Source organism: Pezoporus occidentalis, unplaced genomic scaffold (assembly GCF_034315485.1).
Source record: "Pezoporus occidentalis ecotype Australia unplaced genomic scaffold, CSIRO_AGI_Poc_V1 ctg2, whole genome shotgun sequence".
In the NCBI taxonomy this organism is placed as follows: Eukaryota; Metazoa; Chordata; class Aves; order Psittaciformes; family Psittacidae; genus Pezoporus; species Pezoporus occidentalis.
In genome coordinates this window covers 20896876-20911822 of record NW_026913855.1, presented here as the reverse complement: position 1 = coordinate 20911822, position 14947 = coordinate 20896876, and the positions used below count along the sequence as shown (strand labels likewise).

The 14947-nt window shown below is 38.0% G+C and overlaps 1 protein-coding gene across 1 annotated transcript in view; it reads right to left on the bottom strand.

The window, feature by feature from the left end:
- TPPP (tubulin polymerization promoting protein) overlaps positions 1 to 14947 on the bottom strand; it is a 56253-nt gene that overhangs the window by 38427 nt on the left and 2879 nt on the right. The window contains exon 2 of the mRNA XM_062618131.1: positions 4375 to 4689. Within this exon, the coding sequence (XP_062474115.1) occupies positions 4375 to 4685 (311 nt within the window). The 5' untranslated portion in view covers positions 4686 to 4689. The remainder of the gene's footprint in view (positions 1 to 4374; positions 4690 to 14947) is intronic.

Sequence of the window (14947 nt, the reverse complement as noted above, 5' to 3'; positions counted from 1 at the left end):
TAGAATTAGCAGTTTTATGGCAGTGCTTATGCCATATTCTTGCAGTGCTGAGTGGTAACACTTCTAAAATAAGATCAGAAGTATTTATATCAGAGCTATTACTATTACCATATTAACTACATACAACAAGTGGAGTATGCGTATGGCATAGCTAACATATCAAATTTCCCAGAGCAGTTGTTGACCCCCGTAAACAAAGAAATTTAAGTTCCTAAGGCAACATGCCGGAATGCTGCTCAGAGATCAGTAACATCTATTCTTCTTGGGTATTCTGCTTTCCTTAATACGAAAACTCTGAAGTTCTGATGCTGTTGTGTCTCACTGTCTTGCTGAATTAAGAAGAATGCAGCCACGTGTTGCTTTTCATATCAAATACAGAACACTTCTGAGCCCTTCTCCTGTGTCACCAATGAGCTTGCTTTCTCCAAGGCAACAAGATTCACTAAATCTATATTTGCACTCTGCAAGCATAACACAAGATACACAGCCTACAGACTTTTGCAGCTCTGGAAGAGTAACATAAAAGAAATAGTTCATGAGGAAAATTTGCAAGGCAAGTAATTGTTTCAGCTACTAAAAAGATACTCATGGAATTCCCATTCTCATAAAATGCCTCCATTTTCAAATGCTATTGCATGTCTGCACGTTGTATGTCTCTAAATTCAGTAGACCCCACTGTCCAACCACAGTGTTACTGTTGTATGCAGTCCAAAGAACATATGAAGAAAAGAGCCCAAAGTTTTGACTGTGGAAGTATAAAATACAGCAAGGAAAGCTTACTACATAATTGTATTTATACATATACACACTTTTGTTAGTTTTGCTGCATTTTTAATAATTTCATCCCATAGATATTTTAAAGCTTTGTGATCACTTTTCACAATTCCTTCTGCTTTTCCAGATGCAACATGCATAGAAAGATAGTATCATGTGAGATGTCTTTATTACAGTATCAGAGTATGCTACAGATTGGAAGGGACCTCAAAAGATCATCTAGTCCAATCCCCCTGCCGGAGCAGGAACACCTAGATAAAATGTACCTTTATAACAACATAAACTTAATCTCAAATGAACTAATCTCTGAAAGACAGACACATAGTCCCAGCTTTGAAGAAGTATTACGGACTATTCAAGACTTTCAGGAGTTTTGTTCACTTGGTTTGGTAGAGGTGGGTAAGAGAGTCTTCATTACTTCTCAGGATTGAACTGATAAAATCTTTCCTGCGGTAGAGAAAGCTACCAATCACAGAATAAAACCCTATCTTTCAGGAGCTCTTAGGTAAACATATCTGTTACTAATTTCCCTGTTACCCTATTAGCAACACACAGTTCCTATCTATTTTGCTAGTATGTGTAGCAGAACAATAAATGAAGCCTGGGAAAGTTAGCAGGATGACAAACATGGGCTTTATACATAGTAATTCATAAAACCAAAGAACAATTCTGCTGGATTAATTATTTTCTAGTGTCTTAACAACATGTGCTGTTGTCATAAACTATAAGTATAGCTGGCTAGAAAACAAACCTTGCTAAACACAATGGCTCCCCAGTAATATAGCCAACAGAAAACCTGTTTGAAAGTTTCACAATGCTAGATGGCAGGTGCAGCTGGATATGATGAACATTTTTTCTTATCTTTTCATGTGTTCCATGGCCAGACTACAAGTGCCAAGACCCACCAACCCCATCCCGCTGAACCACTACGGCTGACCACAAGAATCCCAGGCCAAAGTCCATCTTTTGAAACAGTCTAGCTGAAAAACCTAAAAACAACAGCGAAGTACAGAGCCTTCTGATACTCATAAGCATAACTCAACTACTGAGGCATGGAAGCAGTACTCTGCACTTTCTGGGGAGCAAGAGTTTCTTTTATAGTGTTTAATGTTTTTAATTCAACATAGAAGGGGAAAAATTTGGGTTGTCAAAAAATGTTAGTGCTCTGCTGGGAAAAAGCTGCTGGTAAAATGGAAATGAGTAGGGGCTTATTTTGTGAGTATGCCTATTTTGATGCATTATCAAATCTATTATTATCCTCTAGTTTAGGGTTAAATGTGAGGCAAAAGAGAAAGCAAGGAAAAGCAGTTGTGTAAACATGCTCAAGAAACCCTGTATACTCAGCCTATGCATAAGCCTCCTAAGTTAGAACATATTACTAACGGTTGAGTAACTGCAGCCATTATATCTTCCCTTGTTAATATTTAAAATACTATATGTGAATAAATGGGATCCAGACTAAAAAGAATTGCTGACATATGCTCTCAAGAATAAAAATGTATATAAAAAACCCCAAACAACACCCCATACTTAAGAAAATGTGGAAGTATACCTATCGAAAACATGTGCATGAAAAAACAGACCTTCCTAGTAAAGACAGGAAAACTCATCCCCATCTGGCACTTAAGCAATATTAATTTAAAAATAAAATAGTTTTAAAAGAGAAGAGTTTATAAAATGCATGTTATATGTACATGTGCAGGTGAGGAACAAGCAAGTAATTAATAAACAAGATAAAATAATTTTGCATTTGATACAGATATCTTCTGAAATATGAAATACTAGAGAGAGGAAAAGATGGTGTTCAAGGCCAGGCTGGACAGAGCCTTGGGTGACATGGTTTAGTGAGATGTCCCTGCCCATGGCAGGGGGGTGGGAACTAGATGATCTTAAGGTCCTGTCCAATGTCAACTATTCTATGATTCTATGGTGCGCTTCTTCCAAGAGGAATGACAACATTTCTCAGTGGTAATGGGAGGAATGTCTGAGAAACTTGAACAGGCACCTCCCCACAGAGAGCTGAGCTGACACTGCTGAACAATCGCAAGAGGATATGCTGACGTATCTCTGAGCTTCAGGTGCTCACCATCTCACAACTTATTCCTGTAGAATAGGTCCAAATTTCTTCCACCTCAGCAGGCACCAAAACTGATACTTTATATCTGCTAATGTTGCACAATTGTTTATGCTGTATCATTGGGTTGTCCTATCACTAACTTGCCTATATACTGTAATGAGAAAGTAGGGCTAAGACTGATTATCTCCTATGATGACAGATACAGAGAAATTTAAGATGATGAAACCCAAATAAAAGTTGAAATTAAATGCCAGCACTGTCTATCATAACAAGAAATAAACAACCGTACAGCATAAACACCCATTTCAATAAGCTAGTTCACTGATAGTGTACCTAACTCTGGCAACACAACTTCCAAAAAATACAGCTAGGGACTCAAAGAGAAAGTGGACTGATACAAGAACAAAAGGTTTGAAACATGCATATATGGTGCTCTCAGTTGTCTAGGTAAGATCCCCGAGGAGAAAAGAAAGAAAGAAATCAAACAAGTAATGTCATTTTAACTATGCATGTTAACACTAGACAACCTTTCAAGATCAAGGGCCTTCTCTGCCTTCCTATGCTTTGATGCACTCCACAGGATCAGTGCTTGTAGGAAGTTTTTCCAACTACCCTTGTAAGCCACTCAGTTTGCATGTTCTTCCCAGCATTATACCACAGTAGCTGGAAGCACAAGCCAAATAAATGTTCCTACAAGCTACAAGTACAATTAAGGGGCCCTTGTCAAACATGTCCCTCAACACACGGAGGTGTGAGACAATTTAAACAGTTACTGTGGTAATAAAAAACCATAATAAACAAGGCTATCAGATCATGTACCAGGGGAACAGGGAAGGTGAAAATAATCCAATTCTACACATAAAGCAAGAACAATAAATTATCTGGAGTTTCATACAGAATATGTCAGAACAGTTGAATGTCTTCCCTTGGATTTGACAAGTTTCTGGATCAAGCTTGCCTAGGTTTTCAATTTCTGGAGGAAATTTCACTAAAGCTCTAATCTGCTTACAAGCATAAACTAGGATCGCTGCAATAATCCTAACCAGTTAATCATAACCATCAGTTTGATGTGGCCATACACTTTAAGCTTGAGCAGATACTGTGCTAGACATCAAGACTGTTGTTAGAATAATGGCTTTTAGCAATATCCCACCTTAGCCTATGAGGTTGAGTTTTGGCAAGATATAAAACTACATCCTGACTTCATTCAGATATCCTTCAGGAAACATTCACATCATTTACTGTGGTAAAAAAAAAAATGTTTCTTGGAATAACCTGCATTTGTCTTGTTCATACCATACATCTTTGTACAGTGCAACATCCGTGACACTGAAGTCAGTTTAAGATAGAAGAACAGAAGCTGAAAGCTTTACCTCAGACAAAACAACAGAGTTGGATAAAGGAACAAGAAAGAGGTCGATTGTGACAAAGACAAATAGTGTCTCAACATCTGTAAGCAACATATTTATGATATTTACAAAACACTTTGGGAGACAAGGAAACATTGGCAGAAATGAACTTACTTGATCTTACTGAAGACAATGTCAACATCTGTGATTGTCACGTTCTTCCCATCTATCACATGACAGTCTTTACATAGCTTTGACCAGTTCTTCCCATGCATTTCTTTTCCTGTGGCTCTTGTATCACCATGGATAGCAAATTTTCTAAAGGCCTCTTCCAAAGCACTTAATTCTCCTGCTATGGCTCCCTCATGGGAGCTGTTTGAATCATAGGATAATCGTTTTGCTGCTCGGTCCTTTGCTGGATCTGAAGGAGACTTTGGAGGAGTCTTATTCACAGGTTTGGTCGACTTCGCTTTATTGTCAGCCATTGTGCTACAAAGAAGAGGAGGGTAAACTCATCACATTAAATTGCAGTAATTTAGTTTCTAAGCTACACGCTACAATCCATGTCACAATGTATGAAGAATAAGAGATCTATAAAGTTAGTATGAATTCAGTGCCCTCCACCATCAACCAACAGTCTATATACATAGAACTGTTTAACACTGCTTACCTAGAACAGAAAAAAAAAAAAGCTAACATATAAAAAAAAAAAGCAGAGAAAGAACATTTCAAAATGAGCACAAACCTAATTTCATCATCATTACCCAACAAGAGAACACTTACTGTTTCTTTGGTTTTAAATAGCAATCACCACAGTCATTCTACTGATTTGGACGAAAATATGCCCTTTACACTGTAAGCATTGCTATCTGCTTTTATTTCTGAAGGTAAAATCATAGAAACACAGAATCAACTAGGCTGGAAAAGACCTTTAAGATCATCAAGGCCAACCATTACTCCTCCACTGCCAAGACCATCACTAAACCATATTGTTGATAGCCTCATCTATACAGTTTTTGAACACTTCCAGGGATGGTGATTCCACCACCTCCCTGTTGCCATACCCGATTACCCTCTCTGTGAAGATTTTTTTCCTAATATCCAATCTAAACGTCCCCTAGTGCAGCTTGAGGCCATTTCCTCTTGTCCTATCACTTGTTACTTGGGAGAAGAGACCAACCCCCACCTCACTACCACCTCCTTTCTGGTAGTTGTAGAGAGCAATAAGGTCCCCCCCTAGCTTTCTCAGAGTAAACAACACCAGGTCCCTCAGCTGCTCCTTAAGACTTATTCTCCAGATCCTTCACCAGCTTCATTGCCCTTCTCTAGACCTAACCCAGCACCTCAGTGTCTTTCTTTTATAGACGTTGTAGTGAGGGGTCCAGAACTGAACAGAGTATTGGAGGTGTGGCCTCACCAGTGCCAAGTACAGGGGATGATCACTTCCCTGGCCCTGCTGACTACACCATTTCTGATGCAGGCCAGGATGCCATTGTTCTTCTTGGCTGCCTGGGCACAAGCTGGCTCGTGCTCAGCACGCACCAATCAGCACCCCCAGGTCCTTTTCCATGAGCAGCTTTCCAGCCACTTTTCCCCAGCCTGGAGCATTGCATGGGGTTGTGGCACAAATGCAGGACCTGGCACTTTGCCTTGTTGAACCTCATACCACTAGCCACAGCCCATCGATCCAGCCTGTAATAAACAGCCATTTATTTTGTAGATTGTAGCTTTTTAATTATTAATTGAAAAATTAAATACTTTGAATGTGTAGCAAAAAAGAAAAAAAAACCCTAACATGCCAGAAGCATGTCACAGAAGTCTTTACCTTCTGCCCATACATCTTAACTTGGCAAAAATAAGAGGCACTGAAAAGCCCAGGGATAGGGTGCACTGTTGCTGTCCCAACACGTACAGGAAGACTGTTGCTCGACTCACATCTGTGGTGCTGCTACAAATTTTAACCCATAAAGGTATGCCTCAGGTATCAGAAGTTTGGCAAATACTAGATAAGGGCTGGAAAGTTCACCATACTTACCTCACCTATTCTTCTAAAGCCACAGCTGTACATGTATGTGACTAACACATGCAAAGATTGGTTCTTATTTCTAATTAATGTCTTTTTCTGCATCAGACAAAAAGTTCTTTGTCTTATATACTGTACTTCAATACAAACTCCTCAGCAATGGAAACAATCCTAAAATTTTACCTCTTCTGATATTGCTTAGCCTCTGTCACTTCAACAACCAAGGCATACCCTTTCCTGCACACTGAAACAGAATTAACCATAACTACCTGTAATGCAGCAGCTACTTTTAAGCTTCATGATTAGAAACAACCTTTTAATAAAAACTATAGTGAAGGTCCTTTGTCCTTTACAGATGCAGCATAGCCAAAGAACTACTATCAATTTTGAAAACATTCCAGTAAATGCTTAAAAACCTTGTTGTATTTTGTTTACACTGTTAGCATAAGTTCTGGCCAACAAACCAAAATGCTAAATTAAAATTAATACGACAGGAATTTAGTAAACATAGCCTGCGAGTTATATGCGCACCTGTGAAATAAAAGGAAAAGCACAAAGAGGGGGAGAGAAAGAGTTTGAAAATGTAAAGTTCATTAAAAAGTTAAAAACGTAATCAATTCAATTCCCAATTCCATTTCCTCTTCTTCCTGCCTGCTCTCCAAAGGTCAGCGATTTTACCTCAATAAACTTTTCTGAAAGTCACCCAACACAAACACCAAAATAGTAAGCACCCACAGTAAACTGTAAGGTCCAAGTACTACAGATGTATAGGGTTTTTTTTTCCAAAAGAGATTGATCTAAACTGTCTAATTCATCAGGCTATACCCATTCTTTTCTACCACAACAGTGGTGAGAGAAAATAAGAAGAAAACAAAAACACTGATGACACAATCTATGCAAAAGAGAATTACATTAAGATCTATGATTCACCTTCAAGGAAGCTTGACTTCCAAAAGCAGAAGTCTCTTCCAAGCTTACACCATTTCAAATTCATTGGAGCTGGAAACTAGAATCAGAAATTTTCTAGGGTAACTCTAACTGGCAAGAGGGAGAATGAGGAAGGGCACACATCAGCAAAAAGTTGTATAGAATATCAAAAACCAGTTACATCTGTAAGCAAGTAACAAGACAAAAGGTAGAGATCTGCTAAGTATCTCTTATTATTTTGCAATTATATCTTGTGCCAAATAAACCTTCCATGACATTTTCAGGTCTAACACCCTCTTGCTCTTCGCAATCCTGTCAAGAGGCTATACTCAGTGTGAATATTCTTGAAAGAGTCAACAATTGCACAATTTAAAAACTATAAAAAGAAAACATCTATTCCACTGTCTCATCTGCAAATAAAAAAAAAATAACAACATGCCTAAATTTAAGTATCTCCTGAAGAAAAATCTTTCTTTAGCCAGTGTTAGTACTTTGCTTTGCCTAATCCCATGTTACCCATAACCATAACTCAACTATGCACATCACAACAGAAATGCATGTTAAAAAGCAACTTGTGGTTTCAAATCATGAGCTCAAACCCACATTGGTTGCCAAAAATTGTCATGGATACTCCTTCTCTTGATGAACCATAATTACAATTTACTTGTCAAACTCCCACCTGATAGCATGGAATTTACTAAAAAGCTGCCTGGTTTATGAAAATATTGACCTAGTCTCATCTTAAAATTTGTTTCTTAACACTGAAAGAACACACTCTGAAGAGAAATATGTACACTAATATACCTTATTAGAAGGAAAGAATTACACAACACAGGATATGAAATCAAATGCTTAATGGGGTCAGCTGCTTTAACTTTTTTTAGTGATTATTGATGAGGAAGGAGATCATGTCATGTTGAAGAAATGATCTCTCAAAGAGAAATAAAGAATAACTTGTTTGCCAAAAATTCAAGATCAAATGCAATTTTGAGTCTCACCTATTTTTCCCTGGGCAAAGGGATTACATGTTTGCTAGCTTCTGCTAGAAGATCAGCAGTAATTTGGGGAGAGGCCACAGTAGGGTGGTAGGCGGAAGTGACAAAAAAGGGGCTACGCTAAAATGCCAATTCTGAAATTCTGTAAATCAAAATTAAGACACTGTTCAAAAGCATGGGCTGTGTAGATGCAGACTATAACAATTACAGATAACCAAAGAAGTGCCTTTCATCACCATCCCCAAAGTCTAATTTGCACTCAGGTAACACTACCTTTCCAGAGCCAGCAGAGGGAACAAAGGCAGGAATATATCAGTCAATCCCATCCTCTCTATCTACTGCTGACTCCAACCTAGCAGGTCCACATCACCAAAAGCAGCCACATAAGACATTAAGAAAAGGGTATAAGCAGATGCTAGAGTTCAGAAGGCTTTGTGAAAGAACAACTGCCACAAAAAAAGGGCGTTCCAGAAACCAACAGAGTGTTTAGACAACTAGGTGCTGTGTTATGAACTGCTATAGCCTGTGTCATGTAATACTGCTTTGGTATCATGAAAAAAAAAAAACAGTTCTCATGCCTTCTCTCACTCTACAATAGGTAAATATACAGCACATTATACAGAGATATCTATACAGACAGATTAAGCTAGGGATCAAACTGACTGAGGTCATGACTAATTCGTGCTAAAATAGACTGAAAGTGCAGATCCATGGTCTCAGCACATGCCTAACCCATTAGAAAAAGTCTTCTCATATAAACTTCCTTCCAGCCAGAGACTACAATACATACTCGTCTGCAGACAGATAGCTGGGAGAACTCCTCTAGATAAAGTTGCGTATTAACGTGGATTCTCCCAAGACTGAGGGCACATGCAGTTATTGTTTCCGTGAATTTCAGCTGCCAATTTTCTATAGCTGCATGAATACCAGGAACACATTAAATAAGCACAACGACTCAGTACTGACCAACTGTCAGCTCTACTTAAAGATTTATATTCATTTACACTCTTTCACTTATCCACATCCTTTCCAGGTGTCAACATACTGCAGGAATTCTGGTATGGCTTTGATTTAGATTTGAGAACTGCTCTTCCAAATAACCCATCTCTCAGCACCAACGAGGAAGACCTGAAACCTTACTAAAACTCAGAGTACTTTTGCCAGCAATTTTAGAAGCTTATTCAACTCTTCGGAATATGCATGGAACCCTGATGGTCAGAATTCACTGCAGTATCGTACCTGCCCTGTCCCTGAGAACTAATGCATGGCTAATCTGCTCAGGAAGTACAGAAGTTAACACCACTGCCATGTCACAGACAGGGGAACCAAAGAACCAAAGCAGAGGGAATAAAGAAAAATGTCTGTCCTCCTGCCAGAGTTCAAAACATAATGATGACCACAGGACCCATACTCTACACTGCTTTAATTATCAGGCCACAAATAGTAGGTAGAGGACTGCATGGAATGCTCTGAAGAACCAGCATTCTCTGACTCTATGAAGGAAATACAAGCATAGTCTCACTAACTGCAAATGTATAAATGCAGTTTATGATCTCCACACTAAAAATGCTTTTCCCACAACAACAACAACAAAATAGTCAAAAGGAAACTACCAAAGGTGTGACTACCTATCTTTTTGGGCTCTGCCATGTACTTTCTTATCTGCTTTGTCCAGCTTGCTCCTAGCATGCTAGGAATATTCTTTCCTGGTATAAGTTGAATTGCTTTCATTTGTAGCAAGTATTACAAAAACAGTTTTTAATGGAAGTCTTGCAGCATTAACTGCCATGGAAATGAATAAGGCTGTATTTGTCTAAGACAGTACAAAAGACTAGAACACTAGTTACTTATTACAGCATTTGATATAATCCAGTTAATAGGAAAGGCAGCTTATTTTGAAACCATTTGTTCTGTAAGATATTTACTAACCACGAATTGGCTAAAATGAGGTCAAAAGTCTTGTGAACTAAGGAAAACTTTCAATGAAAGCTATTTAATGGCAGAGAGCATTCAAGCATCAAGCAGACCTCAGTTCAGGCAACTGCTAAGATTGATGATATGTCTCACACAAATAAACCGTGAAAATCTACAAGTTCTGTCCTCAATTTACTTTTGTTCTGCAAATCCTTTTGCTGTTGCTTTCATGTAAAGTGCAAGGTCCTGCTTTGCTTACAATCACATCACAGGGCTTTGGCCAAAAGACAAGAGTGGAGATGGCACCCTAAAAGTACCCTAAATATCTACCAAGATATAATCCAAAACAGAGATTCCCCAGCCTCCTTGCTACCCAGCAATTCTGTTGTACATTTTGTCTCCATGATCTGTTAAGTGAGAAGGGAAGGAAATCCACAGCACAAACCCTAGACTAATAAGCTAAGATACTGTTCTACTACCTGCAAAATGTCACCAGCAGGTAAAAAGCCATAATCTTTCAAGCATTCTATTCAATTTTTGCTAGTCCTCAAGACAAGTGTGAATATGTAGGCTTTGCAACTCTCTTGCTCTTTGTAACAGGTATTCAGACCAAAAAATTCCCTAGTTCACGGACAAATTTTATCCAACTGTCTTCTTTGCATCCTCAACTTCCAAAGGAGGGAAAATACAACAGGTTAATCAGCAAAACCATCCATACATGTATTTAGTTGGCCAAGAAAAGGATTCTACATTCAGTAAGACAGCATCTGTCATGCATGTGATCACATCATACATTTCAATGAATGCTCAAGAAAATAGTATCCAGGAATCCACCAATTTTATTAAGAACTAAAGTAGGGGGAAAGTAGAAAGATGGTGGACCCCTCGCAATGCAGTTAACACAGCCAGCAAGTCAACGTAAGTCTGTTAACACACAAAGATCTGAAGAAAAATATGTTGTTAACATTCTGGTTTAACCTCACTATAAGCTTCCTATTTCAGCACCATTCTCCCGTAAGTGTATCAGCCTCAATCTTTCCACAGTCATGTTCTCAGCTTTTCAACCTGGCTAAACTTCCAGCCTTTCTAAAGATGTTTCTTTTAGGGTCTTAAACCTGAGAGGTCATTGGCTTTTAGAGAAAAGGCATACTACAAAGAATTCTGCCCACAGGCACATAACCTAGTAGTTTTACGTTGCTACCTGTTTTTACCTTCCATTCTCCTGCTACTCCTTCCTGCACATCAAGCGTTGGTAAGCACACAAGTGCTTAAGCTGTAATTCTTATCAGAATCTGTTTATGTACAGTTGGTAAAACTTATCCACTGTACCACAAATAACTGCCATCTAAAATTTCTCAAGACCCTCCAGCACAAATTTTCAATGAGGATGAGAGATGCTATTTTTATGAGTGAAATGGATTCATAACATTATCAATTTGTGTACGGTATTTGAATTTCTCTGACTGTATCTGTTTTATTTTAGTACTTGATCTATCTTTCCCTTGTTTTAAAAATATTACAGAATTGCAGTTAAAATAAATTCTCATTTATTTTCTGTCTGTAATAATTTATGCCAAATAAAAACATCAGAGACAAAGTACAGCAGATGGAATCTTTATCCCACATTTTCACATAAACATCCAAGCTGAAGGAAGGGATAAACAGCTGGAGAAATGCAACATTCTCCTAATAAAATGTAGTGCTTTAGACAATGCTCTTAAAGCTTCCCTTAAGCTTCTTTCAGAGCTATCTGCAGGAATCAGAATTAAGGCATTTCTCTTCTGAGTTCTGCTCTGGGTATATTTCTCCACATTTGATGTTCAAGTGAATGAGAGCCACCCATTTTCCCTATCATATAACACAGAAGGAAAATGAGCAGGGAATACTGCAGACCAAGCAAAGCTAACACACCTCTATCTGCATTCAAACTCACCTCTAAAGAAAACTAAATCCTTTCACAGGCTTTATGAGGAACTGCACGGTTAAACCTTGAGTTCTCCTAACAATATACATGGATCTATGGACAAGGCTGGTTATTTCACACAGCTACATTAAGACCTTTTGCAGGACACAAGCACACAGAGTAACAAAAAGGTGGTTACTCAAGCAGTCCAATGTTCCTCCTTAGCAAAACAGTATGTCAGACTGTGATGAAGTTATATATGCCATTAAAGGAACAACCTTAGAAAACACACTATCAAGCACAGAGATTATTGACTGCTGATAAATGACTGTTATTGTTCAATTTCCAAAAACAATTGTTGCCCATCTACATGGTTACTGCTACAATATCACTTATATACAAAATTAACTTTAGTTCTTAGTAAATTATATTCTTGCATTGCAAAGAGCCACTTCATAAAATATCACTTCACATACGCATAAACAAAGCACCTATGCAGTCACACACACCTTTATCAGCAATTGTTTTGTTAGAACTTTCTTCTTTTAAAAGATGCATGTTCACCTGATAATACTTGAAACTACACAAAAACTATCTAACTAAATAACTCCTATCTAGCTCTACAATATAATACCACAAGATCACATACACAAGGTCTCAAAAGCACTGTAAGATTTAATAGTCACACAGCATCACCTCCAATCAAAGAATTACAGATGGTATGACAGCTACAAAGTCATGAGACAAGATGTTTTACTGTAAAAGGCAGAATTCCACCAGTGGAATTTGTCAGGTGATTGAACTCACTTCAGTGAGGTATCCAAATACCTTTGCAGAGAAACTGCATCACATATGAAATGTCTCTTTACAGTCAAAGATATCAAAAAACTCAACAGCTGAAAATTCAGGCTATGCCAATATAAATTAGAAATAAGACTTTCTTAGGGAGAGACAATCAACCATTGGAAACACTAATAAGAATAGCTGAAAATATTTCACATCCTGACATCTGCACATTAGGCTCAATTTAACACAGAAGATACATTGCCATCTCTCGCAGACTTCTATCAAATGTACATTACTCGTCTCAGATAACTAGTTAAAAGTAACTAGAACATGAGTCAGATTAGATTGTCTGAAGATCCCTTATGGACTTACAAGTCTGCTGCTGCAGTTTTGTCTGAACCCCAGAAATAAATTAGTCTTTAAGTACAGTTTTTTTAAACTACCCATAGCTCAGTACAAAACAGGAGAGTACTTCCCTTTCTAAATCATCAATAAATTCTTTCACACCTATGAGGTCCTGTAGGATGAACTGTTTGAGTAATGGCCATGGTTTCTGACAGTGAAATTGGATGAGACAGGCAGATACAGATTTGGTTTTAATTTAAATACAAGCAGAGTCACCAAAAATGAAAAAATGTTTTTGTGAGCAAGACCTCTAAGCATCTGAATTTCCACTGCAAGAGTTTCCTTAGCACTGACCCAATAGAACTGCTCCCAATAGGAACCTCAAATGTGCATTTAAGAACTTCTTTGAACTAGGACTGCATCCCTCAGAGATCCAAGCTAAAACTGCTACATCCCTAATTATCTTTTTTTTTTTTTTTAAGTTTCTCCATGCTCATTTTGATGATTGCTCCAATATATGAACACTGACAAACAAGCATACTCTTGAGTTTAGCCAAGCTGGGAAATAATTAACTTTGTAACATTATTTAAAACAGTTGAACTGCAGATTTATTTTTGTCCTTTCATCTGCCATATAATGCACTGAAGCTTTGCTCTGTATATTCTTTGTTTCTAGCTCTTGGTTTTCTATCCAGGCCAAGGTAAGTTCATCTCACACACTCGGGTCAATATGAAGCAGGGGAAAGATAAGGAGGAAAAGAAAAAGAAGAGGGAACCTGAAGACAACTGGTAAGAGTAAGAACCTAATCTTCTCATTGAGTCCTGACACAGTTAAGATTCCCTTTTAGCCAAAGCAAACTGAATTGCCCACCCACTACACATTAATAACAACACAGAAAAACTTCCCATCTGTTTTGATGGATATACCACTGTGAGCCAAGAAAAATGACCAGCACAAAATCACTATTTTCTGCTCAGTCAGCACTTGAGATAAATGCCCAGTCAGAAAACGTGTCCTGAAACCTAAACAGGCTATGCGTGCTTGCCCTGTACTACATGTACAAGCCCTGTCGCTGAATGACAGTTTGTTTATTGGTGTATATTACCAATAATATCCACTCAGTGCACAGCTACTTTCACTACTGTTTCCAAGTATTCGAATAACCAGACTACACTGCAATGGGAAATCCTTGCAGTACTTTAATGTATGGGTAATTTGGGATGGGCAGGGTGATACACTCACTAAAAAAATTCTTTCTGCTGAAGGTGTATTTGCTCCTAAGTACTTTTTGTTGGCTTGTGACACATGAGGGAGATGAAGCAAATAAAGAGATGAAACAGCTTACAGGAAACACTGGGGAAAAGGCAAAACAATGTGATTTTTTCCGTACAACATTTTGATTTTCAAATAAAAGCTCAGTCTCAAAAATTTAAAAAAAAATACCTGAAATTTAAAGACTATTAAAAACTAAGTAGCCTGAAGATAAAATGTTTCATATTGGGTCAGTGTAAGGTTTGTTTTATTTCAACTTTCAGCATTTAGTCAAGTTAAACAAAATCCCCCAAAATCAAACCATTATTCACAGGTCCCAGGTCCCAAGAGTACCCTTTGATACCAGAACTTCCCTCAGAGAACTGTGCAAGTCTTACATGAGGTTCTAAAATTCCCTTTGGTCTAACATACAAGAAAGATAAAATACATAGCTGGATAATGCACACACATACCACTGCATCCTTTTTAACAGCTACATTTGCTCTTTTTTGTACCATTTACAGTGTCTTATTTTTTATTTTGGTTCATAACACTTTGGGGTCCAGGCCCAAAATCTTGTTCCATGGTTATATTGCACCTAA